This window comes from Arvicanthis niloticus, chromosome 30 (assembly GCF_011762505.2).
Source record: "Arvicanthis niloticus isolate mArvNil1 chromosome 30, mArvNil1.pat.X, whole genome shotgun sequence".
Lineage (NCBI taxonomy): Eukaryota > Metazoa > Chordata > Mammalia > Rodentia > Muridae > Arvicanthis > Arvicanthis niloticus.
The window spans coordinates 13725746-13746785 of NC_133438.1; the positions used below are offsets into that span (position 1 = coordinate 13725746).

The window sequence follows — 21040 nt, forward strand, 5'->3', positions numbered from 1 at the left end:
CCTGGCCTTTCAGGTGATTTCTAACTTTGATATGCATTTTTCTGAGCAGATAAAAGTTGGAGTATCTCTTCTCGTTTTTAGTTTTACATCCTCTTGTTACTGCTATTTTTTTAATCACTTGAAATATGTCTCCATGGTTTTTATATTTATATTAATACATCACAATGTATTTAACTATAACAATTAAGTGGGATCATATGAAGCTGGCAATAGCAGACCATTTTGACTTGTAATAACAGAAAAGTCATCTGGGAAGTATCTTACTTGTTAGTGTGCCTGCCTACCATGCATAAAACCTGGTTTACTCCTCAGCACGGCATAAAATGTGGTACATACCTATAACTCTAGGGTATTGTAGATGGTGGCAGCAAGTTCAGGAGTTCAAAGTCATCCTTGGCTACATAAAAAGTTCAGTTCTAGCCTATGATACTCTCGAACCTGTCTCAAAGTAATAAAACAACCTAAAACTAAAAACATAACAAATTATATTATACCCTAATCTGTTGTTAGAATTATGGTTCATCTATGTTTATATTATAAAATTTTAAGAAATCTGTGTTTCCTGTTTCGTTTTTGAGTTTGCCCTCTTTAATTCCTCAAAGAAAGATAACTTAATCAGAGAATGAACATCTTACCGTTGTTGTTACGTAAATCAAAGCACTTCTAAAAGGCTAAAGTTATTTGCATTGTACATGGTTTATATAGGGATTTTACTGGTTTGGTTGCAACCTCTTTCCATTAGACTAATCCCATTTAAACTAATATTTTAATAACTGGAAACTTTACCTTGTTTTTGCTTGTAGTATTTGATTACCATGGGTATTAATCATTAATTCTGGTGATCACAGATGTAGTATACCTTATGAGTGTGTTTCATTTCTGCCCATTGCTTATTCTCCTACTGATATCATTTCTTGTATTAATTCCATAGTGGATTTTTATATAATATAGATATAGTCTGTCTTCAATTCCTGAAAATGAAAATGTACGATTTCTTCTTCAGATGACAATCAAAGCAAAACTCATGATAAGAAAGAGAAGAAGATGGTGGTGCAGAAGCCGCAGGGTACCATGGAATACACTGTAAGTGCAACCAGGGCGGCTGGAGTGATCACTAGTGCTGTGTGATGTGAGCACACTTTTTCCTCGACTCACTTTGCCCTTCCCTATATTCTCGCATACCCATCACACAATGTGGTTTCTCAAGACTTGTTTTAGGTCATGTCTTTTTTTCCCTTTGTTGTAGTAATTTCATGTAGGAAGGGGGATTCTGACCCACTCTATCCCATTTAATTCCCAAGTAAACAGCACAGAGACATCAGATTTTATTAACAGGCTGCTAGCACTATGCTGGGCAGGCTCTGAGCTATTCTCACCCAACTAATTTATTAAAACCCAATAAATGCCCCGTTACTTGCCAGCTGAGTCTTGTTCTGTACTATGTGTGTCCTCAGGGTAAGTTTTTCATGACCACATGCTTGTGGTCCATTCTCATGGTTCATCCTACCTCATGGTGACCTCCTTCCTCTCCTGTCCTTTTTCCTTCTCTGTCCTTGTGATCTCTCAGATTTCCTCACTCTATCCAAAGTTCTGCCTTCCTCTCTTCCTTGCCCAGTCAGAGGCTCTAGCTTTTTCCTTAACAATCAGAGATTATTGGGGAACATTCTTTACAGCACATTGGTCAATACAATGCCCATGGTCAGACTGCAACCTGATCTTGGGATACAGAACTCGGCGTGTGAATACACAGTGCTTACGGCCAATCCATGTTTTCTCTCTGGCTACAATGCCTGTCACTCTACTGGTTATCCACCTTGCTTAGGGTCATCTGGGGGGCCATGAAGGGATCCATGCCGTGCACCCTACTAGAACCTGGTTTAATGAGATGACCTTTGCAACAGCGAAGGAACCTTTTCAGTTTAGGATGCACGCAGCTTTGTTCCACCAGACAAACAGATGAGTTGTCTTCAGACGAGCCGTGACTCCGTAGTGTGGGTGTCTGTCCCATATATCTTCTCTACGATTCAAAGCCATCAATCTACTGCTGCTTAACATATCCCCTTAGGTCTTCTCTATGCTTGATCCTTTTCCAAGCAGCAATAGCATTTTCATCCAAGTATTTATACAAACCAGGCTCTTAGATACACCTCCCCTGCTCTCCATGGCCACTCCTATCTCTTCTCACCACCCAGAGAGTCTAGATCAGGTTTTTTTTTTTTCCTCTCATTTATCAATAAGTCATTTTAACTGCTTTTTTTTTTTTTTTTTAAACAAAATCTTAAGCATTCCATTTTACCAATAAAGATTTGGGAGCTTGATGCTAGAGTGAAAGCCTGCTAACTCACACAGGCAGAGGAAGCACCCAGCTGACCCTTCCTCCTCAGCTGACATCCCCAGAGTAATCTCTCCTTCTCCATGCAGGCTCAAAAACCCCTCATGCTGAGTATCCTTTCTTACTACTTTCTGTACATCTTTCCATCTGTCCTCCTGACTTCTTTTTACTCACTATAGTATTGTCATATGTTCGCTTTCTGTCAACTGGTTGCTTCTACACCTCTTGCCCTATGGTTGACTTTATTTTATCCTGTTTACAATAAACAGAAATCTCGGATTGAAGGTGTGTGCCAGGCCATACTACAACTAGGAATAGGTTTTTCCAGTAAATAACACAATCTACCCATTCACTGTATGCACAAATATGCTGCAACATTTAACAGTGCTCACTGGTACTTGGTTTAATGTCTGTCTTGTGCCTTAGTTCTCTTATTCAAGGTAGAAACTAGACCCCTTCCGTGTCCTATTCTTGACCCATGCCAGGGTATGTTTTCATATCCTTGAATCTGTAGGTGATAATGCTGCATGAAGGTCGTTTACTGTGACCTCACTCTGTGTGCCACGAACTCGCCTTTGTCGCTGCACTCCGAGCTCCTGGAGCCCAGTAGCTGTGTTCTATTTATCATAGACAGCATACGATATGAGCACACGATTGTAGTTTTATTTAAATTCACCGTGAAAATAGCACTGACGGTGGTCTGCTCTGACTTCTTAGAAGAAACTAAATGTTGCTCTTCGATGACTGTGTTTTTCTGATAAATCCTTCTTTTAGACTGACCATGTAATAAAAAGTAGAGTAACACACCTAAGTTTTGCCAAAGGAAAAGTTAGAACTCTGTTAGTGCACAGTAACATCAGAAGATGAGGGAGTCCAGAGGTGAACTGCAGTTAAGATGCTTTTGTGCATAGTTTTATTAAGTATTATAAATGAGCCAGGCGTGGTCATCACACCTAAAATCTCAGCGCCCCATGAGGGCTGTTACAATCTCGCGGCAAAGTTGGGCTACCTAGTGATTTTCAGGCTGAAGTGTGACTTTGTCTCAATACAAAACCGAAAAAACAACAGCACCACAAAATAACCACGCTCAAAAGGAAGGACAGAAAAAGGCAAATTTAATCTCTGCTCCTTTTTATGGTACATAAGGACAGAGCTGTTATGTTTTGTTGACTGCTGTCCTGACCAAGTTGGTGCTTGGTATCTGTTTGTTTGTTTGTTTGGGCCTTGCCTTATATAATCTGACACTTGTTCATCTCACTTCTGCAGGCCGGAAGCCAGGACACCCTCAACTCTGTTGCACTGAAGTTTAACGTCACTCCCAATAAATTAGTGGAATTGAATAAACTCTTCACGCACACTATTGTTCCAGGCCAGGTAATTATTTTTTATGTTCAACATTACTTTAGAAATTTTGCCTTCATTTTTTGTTACCTAGTAAATAACTTGGTATTAGTGCCACAGAATTGTCTTCAATGGTGACTCATTCATCTCCCTTGGAGCCAAGAGTTCCGAAGGAGTCTTCCTTCTGATAAGTAACTCAGAGATGTATCCTTGGGTTTTGATTGGCACATTCATCATCACCATCTTTAACTTCGGAAGCGTTTCCAGGGCCGTCGAGAAGAGTTTTAAATTAATAAACACTTTTTTCCCTGTCAGATATAACACAGGTCCCTTACAACTCTGATTTAATTCTGATTTACGAGTTCAATTTAATCTATTAGGAAACACACACGCCATCATTTTATTTTAATTTAGAAATAATTTGGGTTTTTTTTAATCTTAATTTGTACCATAATTGTCCACCTGCCAAAGTAAAAGAAAGACATTGAGAAAGATTGTCACGAGAAAACCAACCCACGTTGTGCTTCAGGATTTTGATAACTTTAGTCGGCATAAATAAACTGACAAACGTAAAGGGCTTCCTCTTTACTTTGACATAGTAACCTTCGGTACTCTGTACAGGATGTCATATTTAGCTGCTTTTTGTTTTTTTAACTCCAAAAGTACATTCAACCAATGTGTTAATGGCCCAGTCATTGAAAGTGCATCTCTAAGGTCAAGTACAGCCTTGTCCACGAAATCACTGGATATCTGATTCTATCTTGCCAGTGGACCTGATCAGTCTGAGGCAATTTGATTCGCTCTGTTTCCAGAAAATTTGAGAGTTCTCCTTCTGAGGTTGGTTTGCTGCTTGAGGTAGAGAAGAACTAGGCTGGCTTTGATGATGGCAGGGATGAGGACTTTCTTGTCGCATTAACTAAAATCTCACCCTAGACTTGTTGCTTCAGAAGGCAAATAGTAGGATTAGAATAGCTTTATAAAAAAATAGCTGAGACCTGCAGTGCTTTTCAGGAGGCTCTGAGTTAGACTGCTTTGTTACTTTTTCCAAATGTGGTTTAATGTACAACACATGTACTTTTGTACTCTTTTAAGTGTCCTGTGAATATACACTTAAAAATGTTTTCCTTCTTGTAAGACACCTTGGAGATTATATATATGATTATTTATATGAATATATATATATATATACACATACATACATCATCAGGTACAGTTAAGGACACACATGATATGTACAGTTAAGGACACAGGTGAAATGTCAAGTACAGGAGACACGTGATATGTCATGTACAGTTAAAGACATGTGATATGTCATGGACAGTTAAGGACACATGTGATATGTCATTTACAGTTAAGGACACATGTGATATGCCATGTAGAGTAAAGGACATATGTGATGTGTCATGTACAGGACACACGTGATACGTCAAGTACAGTTAATGACACACGTTTTATGTCATGTACAGTTAAGGACACACGTGATATATCTTTCTGTGCCTCCTGAAAAGCACTGCAGGTCTCAGCTATTTTTTTATAAAGCTATTCTAATCCTACTATTTGCCTTCTGAAGCAACAAGTCTAGGGTGAGATTTTAGTTAATGTGACAAGAAAGATATATATCACGTGTGTGTATATATATATATATATATATACGTATACATATACATATTATATATATAATTTTTATATGTATATATACATATATATGTATATATATATATGTATATGTCACTCCTGCTACTGAAGGAGTGACAAGGAGCAAGCATCTAAATCTCCTCGCTGTATTCATTGTAGCACATCATGGAGGCTCTATAGTTCAGCATGACGCTTGTATGAGACAATGTAGGAGAGTACTTACACCCCTGAGAACTGAGAAATGGGCTTGGTTTTATCTTATGAATGCTGATATCTCTTTTGTGTTGCTTTATGGACGCTCAGAGCCGCTTTTGGTCAACCTCTCAATAGGTGTTTATTAGTTATGTGGTACATATTTTCAGCAATCGTCATCTTACATCCATCCACTGACTTAGATTTTTCTCATCCCTATCTTAATGAATTGTCTGGCTTTAGCTCATTATTTTTTTCTGGATTCAAATGAGGTTTTTTTTGTCCCCCGCCCTCTGTGTGTGAGGGCGTGTAAGTTTAGGAGCACACAGAAGTCAGTGTGACAGAAAACTTTTAGAAGGCAGTTTTTTCTCTCTGTGGATTAGGCAGCATCAGTCTTGTCTCGGGTACTCAGTTGTGTGCTCAAGACTAGCTGGCCTGCGAGCATCCCTGTGGGAGCTTCTCCTACCTCTGCCTCCCATCTTCCTATTAAGAGTGCTGAAGTTATAAATGTGATGCTTTATCTGGCTTTTTTGGGGGCGGTTCTCAGGTCATCAGACTTGGACCACAAACACTGAGCCATCTTACCAGCTCTCTGAAGTGAGATTTAAATAGCTAATGCTAAAATAGAAATGTTAACACTATTGATCTAAGATCAGTTGTTAAATGATTAACAACTTCAAATTCTGTCAATAACAACCAAGGTTTTTATTTTAAGATTATATTTGAGTCCATGCCCAAATGTAGCTGTTTCATTGAGAGAATATTGAATTATGGTATCAATACCAGTTCAGAAGGCAGACTGTTTTGCATTATAGATTATTATATACTTGTTGGGCTAGTTTCAGTCTTAATCAATAAAATACAAAGAGGAGAGAAAATGTAGGGATAACTATATTGGTATTGTCTTGTAACCTGCTTTGTATGGTCACCACCCCGGATGTTCCAGCGCTACCTGGCACAGGAGTGTTCTATGAGGTAGCCCACCATGCTTCCTTTTCTCTCCTCATATAGCTTTAACAATCACAATGCAGAAATCTAAACTCCAAAGTGCTCCAAGTTCTGAAACTAAGCCCATTTGGGGCACTTTAGATTTGGAGTTTTCAGATTATTAAAGCTGGTTAAGTCTATGCATGCATATATAAATACATATACACACACGTATATATACATAAATATATTTTATTATACATTTAAATATATTTAATATATTAATAAACAGATATAATAAATAGAAAAGTATATATTTATATACATGAATGTTACATATAGCATATATGTGTGTGTGTGTATGTATAGTCTTAGTGTTTCATAATGTCATGACCAAGGTAACTTTTATAAAGGGAAACATTTGTTTGGGGATGGCTTACAATTTTAGAGGTTTAATCCTTTATCATCACGGGGGAAGCATGGCAAGATCCAGGCAGACAGGATGCTGGAAAAGGATCTGAGAGTTCTATATCTTGATCCACAAGCAGCAGGAGACTCTGTTCCACACTGGGCAGAGTTTGAGCATAGGAGACCTCAAATCCTTCCCCCACAGTGACACACTTCCTTTAACAAGGGCACACCTACTCCAACAAGGCCACACCTCCTATCAGTGCCACTCCCGTGGGCCAAGCATTCAAACACATGAGTCTATGGGGTGCATACCAATTCAAACCACCATGTATGCACTGAAGTACTGGCCCCAAGTATTTTAAGTATACTCAAGCTGTGTTAGTCTTACTCCTTGGCAGGCTCTTCCCTCTTCCTTCCCAGTTCCTACCGTGCAGGCTTTACCTGGACTGAACAGGTGCTTGCTGGTTCTCCTGCAGTGTCAGTATTTCATAGACATTTATATTGCTAAGTATTTTTCATGGGTACTTTAGAGGATGTTCTGTTGCTTGTTAGTAGAATGAAAGCTCCCTGGATCTTACTGAAGCACCGAGTGTGGTGTACAGAGGTGTGAGTCCCCTAAGTGTGAGCTCAGGAATTGCTTGACTTAGACCCTCACTCAGCCATGCTTTCCTGTTCTCAGGTCCTGTTTGTGCCAGATGCCAACATCCCTTCTACTACCTTACGGCTCTCGTCATCCACCCCTGGTGCTACTGTGTCCCCATCATCATCAGATGCAGAGTACGATAAGTTGCCTGTATGTATGCTGGCATCTTCAACACTGGAGTTCATTCCTATGATTAGTTGTGGAAATGGGTATACTGTATATTTAAAAGATTACATCTGAAAACTTTTAGTAAAGTGGTGAGGTTAGAAAAGTTGCCGTCAGTTGAGAGAATGCATCCTATCTCAGCACACCTTTTTACCAAAGGTCTCAAAGGCAAAAGTGCATTCTGTGTGCAAAAGCAGTGGTTCTCAACCTTCTGAATGTTATGATCTTCTAATACGGCTCCTCATGTTGTAGTGACCCCAACCAGAAGACTATTTTTGTCGCTCCTTCATAACTAATTTTTCTACTGTTATGAATCATAATATAAATACCTGTGTTTTCTGATGGTCTTAGGTGACCCCTGTGAAAGGGTCATTCAGTCCCCAAAGGGGTCACTACCCACAGGTTGAGACCACTGTGCAAAAGCAGGATGCTAAATCCCCAATAAAGTGAGTACATTGTGCTTTTCCCTAGAGAATTGGAATCAGTAATCTACAATGAGTTCTTTCATTTTGGATATTTTCAAAAACATTTAATGAAACAGTTTTATGGGCTTACATATATTTTTCAATCTTAGTTTGATTGGGATACTTATCAATATTACCTCTAATTTAGGAAATAAAAGTTTTCAGTTTGGGTTGACACGGGTGATGTTAACATTAAAAATTACTTCAGCGGTGTCATGAATTTAGTATTCTGATTGTTGGTGTTTACAAAAATAATCCAACTTTTAGCAAGCTTCTAAGGAAAGGTATTAATATTCTGTTTTTTATAGTCAAGAATTTATATCAAGCTACAAATAGAGAAACTTTTGAAAACAAAAACTAAATAATTTGTGGTAATTTTGAAGGACATGTGTTATTTTTCTTTTTAATGTTCAAGGAAAAGTGGAGATAGCATATTTATAGTATAATATGTTTTGTAGGGTGATTTTTTCCCCCCTTAATTTTGGACACTTTTGCTTTTATAGGATGCGGACTTAGCAAGAAAGGCCTTAAAACCCATCGAGAGAGTCTTATCATCCACTTCTGAAGAAGATGAGCCGGGTGTCGTAAAATTCCTCAAAATGAACTGTCGCTACTTCACTGATGGAAAGGTACCTGCCACCATGCTTGCTTGGTCAGGGATCTGCAGAAACTAACCAAGATGGGTCACTGCTGCATGGCATGCTCCCTTAGAATTTTTTTTTTTTTAAAGATTTATTTATTTATTTCATGCATGTGAGTACACTGTCGCTGTCTTCAGACGCACCCAGAAGAGGGCATCATATCCCATAGCAAATGGTTGTGAGCCACCATGTGGTTGCTGGGAATTGAACTCAGGACCTCTGGAAGAACAGTCAGTGCTCTTAACCGCTGAGCCATCTCTCCAGCCCCATCTTTAGAATATTTTATCTACAACTGCAGTGCACGACTTGAGAAACATTCATGGATTTTTCTTGCTGGTTGCTTGGCCTTTTTCTTACTTAAATGAATGTGTGATTTTGGATTTACCTTTTTTTTTTTTTAAGCTCTTGACCTGTAAATTTTTACAGACACAGTCTGAGTTTAACAGTAAATACTTGCAGGATTTAAATTCTAACTCTTACCACATGCTGAATATGTGATGTGAGAAAGGTGTTTGTGTATCCTTATTGTATACTTTCCCATCTATAGGATAAGAATGATACTAAGATTTAACTACTGGGGTGTGGTACTTAAAGGAGATGATTCTTGTAATGATTTTACCTCTAATCTAAGGAATGGAAGTTTCCAACTTAGTGTTGATGCTGGTGATGTTAGCATTCACAATTACTTCAGCTGTATCATGTTTTTGCTTTTCTGATTGTTGATGTTTGTTTACCAAAGAAATCCAACTTTTTGTGAACTTTTGAAGAAAGGTCTGTATTGATATTCTGTGCTTAGAGTTGAAAATTTGCAACTCAAATCAGATTACAAACAGCAGAGAAGCTTTTGAAAAAAAAAATCCTGAACTGCAAATAATTCAGAAAGATAATTATAAAACTCATCAAAGATATCGATTGGCTTAGCCACTGGGAGTCTCCTAAGGTCCCTCATAGATACTGTCTTGCTGATCAACGGGGGAATTCAGTGTAGTCAGAGAAAGCCCCAGGGTTGATGATCTGCAGGCTACTGACTAATTTCCACATCACAGCTGTACAAATTTTAACTGCAAGTTTTCCCTGTTGTTGTGTATATTTAATTTTGCTGGAGATGAGACTTGCAGTTGCGTTAGACAGAAATAATTGGACTGTTCTTTGGCACCACGATTCTGATTCTCCTTCAGCAATACACACGTGAGTGATACACTAGAAACACGGTGATGTCTTGCTGAGTGGATTGTACCTTGTTCTTGATCATCGATGGGCTTGGGACAGTCTGCTACATTTCTGATAGAGAAATGGGGACCCGTGAGACATGAGTGTATGGGGCAAGATCTCAACACAGTCATCCAGTTGCAGCAGTATGAGCAACTAGGAGCTAGCTGTCACGACTCTGATGCTCCCCCTCCCCCCAGCCCAGCATTGTTTTTTCCTAACCTGGATGTGATTGTCACACAGGAGACTGTGGCTCACAAAGTCAGTGGAAGGACAAAGTAATTGAAGGTCCTGTGATGGCTGAGAAATACTTTGCTATCCCAAGTAATCCCTTGTGTTTCTTCCTTCTGCAGGGTGTGGTTGGAGGTGTCATGATTGTCACTCCTAACAACATCATGTTTGACCCTCATAAGTCCGATCCCTTGGTGATTGAAAACGGGTGTGAAGAATATGGTCTCATCTGCCCCATGGAAGAGGTGGTCTCCATTGCCCTGTACAACGACATTTCCCACATGAAGATCAAAGACGCTCTGCCATCGTAAGGGCCATTTCTTCTTTTTAGACCAGGGGCGCGAGAGAGCTTTAAATGGAATTTCAGAGTGAAGGTATTTGCAGAAGCCAGGGCATTGTAGAAGCAAGGGACTGTGTAGAAGGAAACCAAAAGATGGAGAATTTGTGTTATGAAGTTGAAAATTTGAAAAATGAGAAATAGAAATGATTAAGAAAACTTAGTAAAGTTTTACAAATCGTAAAGGAAAAAATACTTAAAATCTACCTGAGGTTGGGAGGGGGGGTAGATAGAGAGGGAGGAAGGGGGCAAGGGAGAGGAGACAGGAGAGAGAGAAAGGGAAGAGGGAAGGGGGAGGGAGGGAGGAGAGGAGAGGAGAAAAAGAGGACAGAAAAGAGAGGGAGCAAGGGAAGGGAGACAGGGAGTGACTAAACAACTCTAGCCATCCTCACATTTGGGTTTTGGGTTTTGGGGTTGGGGTAGGTATTTAATAGGACCAGCTGCCACAGAAAGTAGGAGGATTGTTGATTCCCTATTAGTTGCCTGACTAAATCTAGAAAAATATTAATTAACAGAGCAACCAGTTGCCACCATTGTATACCTTGCCACAGCGTGCAGTTGCAAGCACACAGAGCTTATGGTTAAACCCATCTGGCTTAGGGAACTTGCAGCCTGGACTGGGGAAAAGGAAGGAGAATGGCGGGGTAGGCAAGCTTGAATATGAAGGTCACCGCCGTAGTCTTTAGTCTGCAAGATGAAATTTCAAGTTGCAACGTGAGAAAATTATCTGAGTTACTTAACTGAAATCAAAGCATCTTCAGTGTTTTCACTTAGCATATTCACATTCCTGCAGAGCAAATGCTGGGCCACTACTGTATTTTAGCATGGGTTCCTATGAATGCTTATTAAATTGAACGGTAAATTAAAGCTTTTAAGCCATTTAGTAGAGCCTAGCACTTATATGGGGTTTCATTTCCTATTAGGAGAAGCCTAGGTTTTCAATGCAAATACTTCATAAAGTAACTCCAGGGAGGATTCTTTGTTTAAACTCAAAACTGCTTGGGACTTAGTTATTTTATTGGCATGATCATTTCTTTTAAAGCTAGAATGGAAAGGGTACTACTTGAAACCCTTTAAGAAAGCCTACTTAATAATCTGAAATTGAAAGTATTCACTTTGGAAAGGAGTACTGTATTTCTATGAATTCAGCAGAGGTGATACTAGTATTGTAGGCGAAGATACAGGGGGCCTTAAGATTTTTCTGGCCATACTAAAATGTGTATTTTTCTTAACCAAGTATAGTGGTACACACTATAATCCTAGCCTTTGGGAGGTCCAAGAAGAAGGGCTGTAAGTTCAAAGCTAGTCTGGTTTACTAAACAAACTCACAAAACAACAACATAAAAACTAGCAAACTACCAACCTAACTAAAACATAAAATGTCCTGGCCATTGATTTTGAACTTGGAAGAACATACTTAGCAAATCTTTGTTTATACAATTCAAATCTGAGTTCTAATCATCTCCTATTAGGGGGCAGTAACTAACTATCTTGGGATAACATGTTTCAGTTAATAAATCAGTTGTTACATTATTGTTATTACATATTTTAAAACGCCTTAGAAACATATGCAGTAGCCGGGCGGTGGTGGCACACGCCTTTAATCCCAGCACTTGGGAGGCAGAGGCAGGCGGATTTCTGAGTTCGAGGCCAGCCTGGTCTACAGAGTAAGTTCCAGGACATCCAGGGCTACACAGAGAAACCCTGTCTCGAAAAACCAAAACAAACAAACAAAAAAAAGAAACATATGCAGTATTTTAAAAACTTTTCTCTAAAAGTTATTTTGATGTACCTCTTTGAATTGTAAAGTGCTGTTACTTCCAGTAATAACGAAAGTTAACTTTTGTATTTCCTTTGCAAGTAGTAGGTATTTTAATTAGAAAAATTCATTTTAAGGCAAGAAACTATATATACATATATACACACACACATATATATACATATACATATATATGTATATACATATACACACTATATATACATATGTGTATATAAATACATATACATACATGCATATAATGTATATATATATATATTCATTCAAAGTCAGTTTATACAGAACAGATAAACAAGCAGAGTTATCAAGAAGCCTTTCAGGATTCTTTAATTGATTTCTAATTTCTACAAATTTATAAGAATGGAAACATTTGGCTTAAGGAATTTTAGTCATTGATGCTAAATCTCTCCTTTGTGCTTTCCTTTGTAAATATCAGAAGCTAATTTCCTATTGAAGAGTCTTTCAGGTAACATCTGTACGCTCTGTACACATCTGTATGATCTATCGGAAGGTACAACCCATGTGGCTCATTCATTTGTCACTCCTTTTGGTTGAGTTATATTTTAAGTTACAATCAATCTCTTGGTTTCATTTCTTATTATTTCATCTTCAGCATAACTTTAAGTTGTAATATGTTTTGGTTGTGTTGTTTTGTTTCTTTTCTCCACTTCATTTTTGGCTTTTATTTTTTTTAACATTCCATGTGCATCCACCGTTTTTGCCCCTACAGTGACCTACCTCGGGATCTTTGTCCTCTGTACAGGCCTGGAGAATGGGAGGACCTGGCTTCAGAGAAGGATATCAATCCGTTCAGTAAATTCAAGTCCATCAACAAGGAGAAACGGCAGCAGAACGGGGAGAGGACCCTTGCTTTAGATGCCAAATCAGTGGGCTCTTCTGAGGAGTCAGTGGAACGCGCACACACACGTACGGAGCACCCAGACGATTCTGAGTTGTGGAAATTAAAAGATCTGGAATCTTCCAGGGGAACAGCGAGTGAGTCTCCCTCAGTGACTGAGCTCAGCAAAGGACCTTCAAGCATGCTTGCTGCCTTGGAATCTGCAGCCAAAGAAAACTGTCTTGTGGGAGATGAGGATTTTGTTGACTTAGAAGAACTTTCCTCTCAACCTGGGAGTGGAGTGGACAAAGGAGATGCCACGAAGGAATGCCTTTCCCATGCCCAAAAGAAAGATGTGCCGCAAACAATCATGTCTGCAAAGAAAGGGCGGCCGTGGCCAGACCCTGACCTTATGAGAACAGAGAGTGATGCTGAGCTGAAGGGGGCCCTAGATTTAGAAGCTGGTGAGAAGCAAGATGAAGCGCCAGAAGTAGACAAACAGTCTGGATCCCCAGAAAACTGGGGGGAAAGCTCGCTGAACATACACGAAGATCTAGATAAAGTTAAACTCATTGAATTTTACCTAAATAAAAACAAAGAAGGGTCACAGCTGTCAGAAAATGTGCAGAAGTCAGAACCAAGTGACCACAAAAGTATTGAACCAGGAGGAATAGACATCACACTTAGTAACTCTCTTTCCCAAGCGGGTGATTCCCCACCTGAGGGCATCAAAGAACCAGGGACACTCTGGGTAAAGGGGGTAGAAAGTCTACCCCCAAAACTAGATCCTAGCGGAGAGGAAACTGTAATTAACAATAAAGAGGCTCTGCATTCTTTGGAATCATCTCTAGACAAGATCTGTCAAGGTGCACAGATGGATAATAAATCTGAGATTCAGTTATGGCTGTTAAAAAGAATTCAGGTACCCATTGAAGGTAAGATATTGTTTGTTTGGTTGGCTGGGTTTTAGTTGGATAGTTTGTTTGGTGTGTGTATGTATGCACGTACGTGTGTATGACCATTCCCGTGTGTGTGTACATGGAAGTCCTGTGTCTGATTATGGTCCACTTTATTTACTGAGGCAGGTTGTCACTGAGCATTAATGACTGAGGTAAAAATTTATAAAATATAGTACCTGCTTAGAACTTGAACTAAATATAGCTTTCTATTTCAGAATTATTTAACTCTTTCAAACGATTTTCTTTTTCTTATTTTGCATGCCTAAATTTAAAGAAGTTGAAACTGTGTATGTGTGTGTGAGAGAGATGGAGGTGGGTAGGAAGGGAGAGGAGGGGAGAGGGGAGGGGAAGAGAGAGGAGAGGAGAGGAGGTCTCACTGTGTAACATTGGTAGAACTTGTTTCGTATACCAGGGCTGACTGGTGGCAACTCACAGAGATCCCCCTGCCTCTGCTTCCCAAGGCCGGGATTAAAGGTGCACGCTACCATGCCCAGCCAAAAGTGCTTTTTGAGAGATTTTAGTTCTAAACCAAATTGCATTGTGGTATTACACTATTTGCCCCTGTGCTGGTTTTTATGCTTACCTTTCATGTGTAGCATGCCATATGACACGTATTAACCTGAAACATGCAAGCATGTTGTCCGTGTGTGCCAAAGAAAGCCTGACGGTTCATCAGGTCTAATACTACGTAGCTGAATCCTGCTCCCACGTGTGGCCAACCCCTCTTTGTAAGCTGAGAACTTTAGCTGTCACTGATGTTACCAGGATTGAGGAATGCTTTCTCATGTGATCCAGATATACTTCCCTCAAAAGAAGAAAAGAGTAAGACCCCACCCATGTTTCTGTGCATCAAAGTGGGAAAGCCAATGAGAAAATCCTTTGCCAGTCACACCACCTCCATGGTCCAGCAGTATGGCAAGAAAAGAAAGCAGCCCGAATACTGGTTTGCTGTTCCCCGGGAGAGGTGAGCAGAGCCGAGGCAGTGCCCACTGCCCCATCCCACTGCCCCATTGCAGCTGCCTGTGGACTGTTTATCTCTGAAGAATTGATTTTATTCCTGAATAAGAACTTTTGCTTAATTATAATTTTTTTAAAAGCTTCTTGAAGGGTACATACTGGTTTTCTTCTATAAATGGTCATTTTGACACAACCGCAGAGTAGATTTTCCAGTGAAGGAAAATGCAAATACTCTCAACTCTATGAAACTGGATATGTTCTTTGGTGGGAATAAAGGAGGAATCTAGAGCCGATCCAAGCTCTTGAAGCGTAGTAAAGAGATGGTATTGGTGGTCATTTTAAAAGTGCTTGCATGGAAGAGAACTGAAGATTCTAGGGCCTTCTGAAGGGAGTGTCTGAGTTGGCAGCAAGAGAACTATGATGTCCCCAGGGTAGATAGTGGGGTTACATGCTTGTAAGGAGATGTAATGCTTTTATTTGTTGGGGGGTGGGGGCTTCTTGTTTTTAAACTGGTAGTAATTATATATGTTGATGAGTATGATATTTTTACATGTGTGTAACAGTCTACAAAGATCAAATCTGGGTAATTAGTATATCCATCTCCATAAACACTTATCATTTGTTTTTGGAGGGAGGGTTCAGAAATCCCCTCCTTGTGGCAGGTTTTAGATACAGGGTATATTGTTATAATCTCTCATTGCCCCACTGTGCTGGACAGCTGCATAACTTGCTTCTTTTACCTAACTGATCTTGTCATTACTAAGGTCTCATTGTTGCCCACACAGGTGAGTATGAACGCTGTCTTTCCTTGCCTGACTTACTTCACATAATCCTAGACTCGTCCATGTTGCTGTAGATCACAGGCCTGCGTTGACGTGTCGCTGTTAACTCCTCTCTGAGCAGCAGAAAGTAAACGCAACTCCTGAGTTTCTTCCTCAAGCAGTTTATTCAGGCTTTTGATACAAAAGTAGCACACTCTCCCCTTCCGCGTCCGGCTTATATCCCCTTAAGGCCAGCCAACAATTCTCTGCCACGTGGCATAATATTATGGGTACTCTACTAGAGAAAGCTGCAAATTGTTTACATATTCCTTATAAGGTTTGTTTTTACATGTACAAGCTCTTGCCTGGCTGCCTGCCAGGCGCCATCTTCTGGGAAAGGCTCTCCACATTGAGGTACAGCTGAGTGATATTCTTCTGTGCTTGTACCGCCATACATTCTTCCAGCAAGTGTCATTGGGCATGACATGTAGATTGACGCGACATTCTGCATACTGAGTTCTACAGTGAACATGAGGATGCAGGCAGAGCTTTGCACCTGCATATTACCAAAGAAGGGATTTTATTGGGTTGGGAACAGACGATGGTGGCATAGCAGTCTTCAGCCGTGTACTACAAATGATTTGTTTATAGAAGACAAAATAGGAGCTTTAAAAGAAAATTAGAAATAGTCTTTTTAGAAATCGATTTATTTTTATATGCGTGATGGAATAAGAAGACTTAGAATAAAGACTTACAAAGGACTTAATATTAAATCTGAAATCCACACCCCTTTTCCTGACTAGTCATTTGGACAGGAGTGTGATTAATAAACAGCACTCATTGAACTTCTGTATCATGAATTCTTACAAAGCCACATGAGACTCCAAGCAAGTCCACACTTTCCATATGATCCTGGGGGTTGCATGCATGGTTAGAGGGCACATTACATATATAACATACATACATACATAACATACACATACACACACACACATATATATATACATATACATACATACATATATATATATATATATATATATATATATAGTTTATTTGAGAAAAAAATGTATTATAGTATTTGGAAATTGAGTTTCTTTCAGAATGGAACTGCGTATACCAAGAGCTTGTATACTTGTAGAGTATACTTGTAGAGTAATTTAGCAGTCGATGTGTAATTATTTTTCCTGTCACTCATCAACATGGAAGACACTTTTAATGGTGAAACAGTACTTTTCTTGGGCTTCTTCCTCAGGCGGCTTTGCAAGCTTCTTAATGTAGGTCATTTGTTGAATTCCGTCATACTGTATATTGACGTGGCTTACTTGTCGCTGAGTAGCAAATAGTCTTCTTTCTTGAATTCCTTATCAGTTAACCAGATATTGTCTTGAGGACATGCTGCATTTGACTATGATAGCTTTTGTGATAAATATTAGGGAATTTTCTCATAATTATTTCCTTTTGTATTTCAATGCGTCACTGACCCTAAATAAATTCACATTTTACACTAAGAGAGGACAGATGGAATGGCCCTACAGTTATGTCCCACCAAGCTGGGCAGTGGTATTGCACGCCTTTAATCCTAGCACTTGGGAGGCAGAAGCAGGCGGATTTCTGAGTTCGAGGCCAGCCTGGTCTACAGAGTGAGTTCCAGGACAGCCAGGGCTACACAGAGAAACCCTGTCTCGAAAAACAACAACAAAAGTTATGTCCCACCAAGACTTCTGAGTGCTTAGTATGAAAAGTACATTTATTTTGATAACAATTTATAGAATTATTAAACTTAAGCTCATCTGAAGAACTTAATGAGGAGCTAAGGAGTGCCATGAAGTACCTTCTCATTCTGCTGATAGATTCTGGGTTCCTTCACTAGCCCTCTGCTGAGTGAATCCATTCTTTTATTGGGGTGTCAACTTTAGTGTTGAGTCACACTAACAGATGCTGCCTTTCTAGATCACATTGTCCTCTGGCTGATCTTAGGAATGTGACCTCATGTCTTCATGATGTGTCACTTTGACTCATCCACTGCCCGAGTGTTCCTGGTTACAGGGAACTGTGTTGAGGTTGACTTCACGTATCAGCCTCACTGCTGTACCGTGTACATCCCTGTTCCTCCCCACTGATCCCACTGTTCTGGAAGTAGATGTTAGATTTTTTTCCTTCTTTGTAATTATTAATAATTATTAATAATTAATAATAAATTAATGCTACTAAATCCACTTCTTGTTCCTGTGCAGTGTATTGTGATTTCCTTAATTCCAACAATAAAGGAATAGTTTGTCAGTAAGAAAACAGAGTCTTTCAACTCCCGGCAGTCTCCGGCATTATTTCTTTTGTATGACTGGAAGGTTTTATTTTTGTTTTCTGTACCAATTCTTATTAAATCATAAGCATTAGAAATTGGAGGATTTAATTAATTTAATTTAAAACTGCCCAGAACATAATGGCTTATTCCTTGGTGGAAGTTGTCCGTAGATCTAAGATCTCCATGACTCCAGGAAGACAGGCAGCTCCTTCATGCTCAAGTCAGATAACACTGCTTGAAGCATACTTGGATTCTCCTGTGGGTTAAGTACACGACAACCTTAACCTGTCTCTGTCTCCACTACATTTTGCAAAGTCAGTTATTCTCTTGAGTAATCTTAAGAATGGCAATGGTGTGCTTGGGATATTTGTGAAATCTCCAGATTTCAGTTTATACACTTACAAGATCCCAGCTTTCTTTGTTCTGACTCTTAGTCAGAACAAAATTTAACCATGAAGGCAGTGAATAACTTCACTCTGTCAGTAGTCTAAATTGTGAATTCCTTATCTGCAATGTTTATATCTTGATGTAATTCTAGTATCTGAATCACAGCAGATTATTATGACTGACATGTCTTTTACAGAATGTTCCTTTGAACATCCAAAATAGGATGCTCACTGTTAGCCCCACCAGTTCAGCGATCCATTTACCCAGATCTGGTTATGGAGTGTGAAGGAGAGCATATGGGCCACCCAGTAGCTACTCTCCCTGGCCATGCTAAGCACCATGTGTTATGTGGTGCCTCATGTGGTTAACTCACACAACCATTCTCCAAGACATCCTGCATCTTAGCAGTGAAGGACCTGGGATACACTGAATTTTGACACCTTGTTCATATCTATTTAACTTTAAATCTTATCTCTATCTTATACCAGAGTATGCAGTCCAAATTATATTCATTCCACTATTCATTTATATTGTTGAATCGTGGAGACAAGGTTTGGGAAAGGATATGTAACACACTTGAAGTCATTTTGTGGCTAGTGTCTTAGGGTTTTATTGCTGTGAAGAGACCGTGACCATGACAGTTCTTAAAAGGACAACATTTAATTGGGGCTGGCTTACAGTTTTAGAAATTTAGCCCATTATCCTCATGGCAGGCAACGTGCAAGCAGACACGGTGCTGGAGAAAGAGCTTAGACTTCTGCGCCTGGATCTGCAGGCAGCAGGAAGTGAACTGAGACACACTTCCTCCATCAGCACCACATAATCTAACATTGCCATCCCCTTTGTGGACCTACTTTTATGCAGACCACCACAGCAACTTAGGATAAATAGCATCTCCAAGTATCATCTCTCTGGACACTATTGAAATGCCTCTTGTCTGGTCAGTTGTATTTCTGTAAGGAATATGATGAAAAAGGATGTGGATTAGGGCGTGCCATCCTGGGTACTCAATTGAACCGAGGCAGTCTAATCTGAATATTGCATTAAAATAAAGAACATGCCTAAAATGTTCATTTTCTGAATATTACATTTTTAAAAAAGCATTCGCAACCTGGTTTTTATCATTAGATCGTTATTAGGATGAACTTTGTTGATAAATTAAGCAGGCTTCCATCTTCCATGGCCAGCTTGACAAGATCTGGGTGCATGACTCCGAATGTCTCTCACTGTGAACATAGCACCTCATACCTAAAGTACAATTTGCTATTCTGTGTTTCCCTTTGAAACCCATCCTGTACCTCAGAGCTACGATAACCTAAATAACTATTTTTTTTTATCTTATAGTGCCTTTAAATCATACTTCAGGACTAAAGTTGAAACCTCTTGTTTAAAAGCCCTCTGCAGACTGGCTTTTCTGTTTAGATTTTTTTCTGAGTTACCTTGAATCTATAACTTTACTACTTTCTGAATCTGGCCAAAACAAGGGTGGGCCTCTTGAGACTGCCATTGGTGTTTTTTGGGTTGGTTTAGGTTTGGGTGTTTTTGTTGTTTGGTTGTTTGGTAGGGTTTTGGTTTTGCAAGATGTTGGATGGGGGTGTCTCCTTATGTCCTGACTGGCATTGAACATTGAATTGGCTATTTCCTTATTCTTTGAAATTTTTCTACATGTATATAATATATCATGGTCATATCTACTCTTATTCTCTTCCTCCACCTTTTTGCAGGACCTCCCCCCATCACATCTCCCTCCCAACTTCTGTCTTGCTTTAAAATCACTTATTTATTTAACCCAATTGAGTCTGATTATTTCTGCCCGTATGTGAATGGATCTGGAGTTACCCACAGGGCAAAGTGCTCACACCTCCAAAGAAAAGTGATTTTTTTTTTTTTTCATTCCCTAACAACCATTAACTACCAATAGTTCCTCAGCCAGGAGTGGGCCTCAGGAGCCCCTCCCACCTCCATGCTGGGACATTCCTGGCTTGCTGGCGAGCTGGTAACCACAGGGGCTATAAATCTGTGTGGCCATCAGCCATGTTCTTTCTCCAGGACGGCATTTCTCGGTGCTCCTCCCCATCTCAGCTCTCCCGTTATTTTCACCCTCTCTTCTGTGATGTTCCCTGAGCCCTCGGGTAGAAGGTGGTTGACAGTTGATACAGGTATCCCATTTGTGCTGAGTACTCCCAGTCGCTGCTTCTCCGAATTCCAAACAGGAACCTGCTCAGTCAGAAGCTTCTCTAACCAAGGTTGTGAATAACACAGACCTATGCCTGTGAACATAACTACTTAGAAAGCAGCTTGACAATGTGACCGCTTAGGAATATAACATCAGTAGGCCCTCCCTAGGGCCTGTGGCTTCCCTAGCAGTGGGCTTTGACCTTGTTTACAGTGTGAAGTATGAGTTATCTCCTATGGAACAGGCCTCAAATCTAATCAACAGAGTGGTTAGTTACACCCATCAACAGTCTTGTCATTATTGCACCAGTGGGCACCTCTTGCCTAGTAGGAAGGTCAGTATTGGGACACTC

General features: G+C 39.8%; 1 protein-coding gene across 2 annotated transcripts in view; it reads left to right on the forward strand.

The window, feature by feature from the left end:
- The window catches only part of Ncoa7 (nuclear receptor coactivator 7), a 141570-nt gene that overhangs the window by 72578 nt on the left and 47952 nt on the right, over nt 1-21040 (forward strand). Inside the window, exons 4-10 of one of the 2 annotated variants that reach the window (XM_076927925.1) lie at nt 1004-1083; nt 3599-3706; nt 7518-7631; nt 8614-8739; nt 10314-10498; nt 13069-14078; nt 14898-15066. In XM_076927925.1, the coding sequence (XP_076784040.1) occupies nt 1004-1083; nt 3599-3706; nt 7518-7631; nt 8614-8739; nt 10314-10498; nt 13069-14078; nt 14898-15066 (1792 nt within the window). Of the gene's footprint in view, nt 1-1003; nt 1084-3598; nt 3707-7517; nt 7632-8613; nt 8740-10313; nt 10499-13035; nt 14079-14897; nt 15067-21040 lie in introns of both variants that reach the window. The other variant, XM_076927924.1, reaches the window with a different exon arrangement.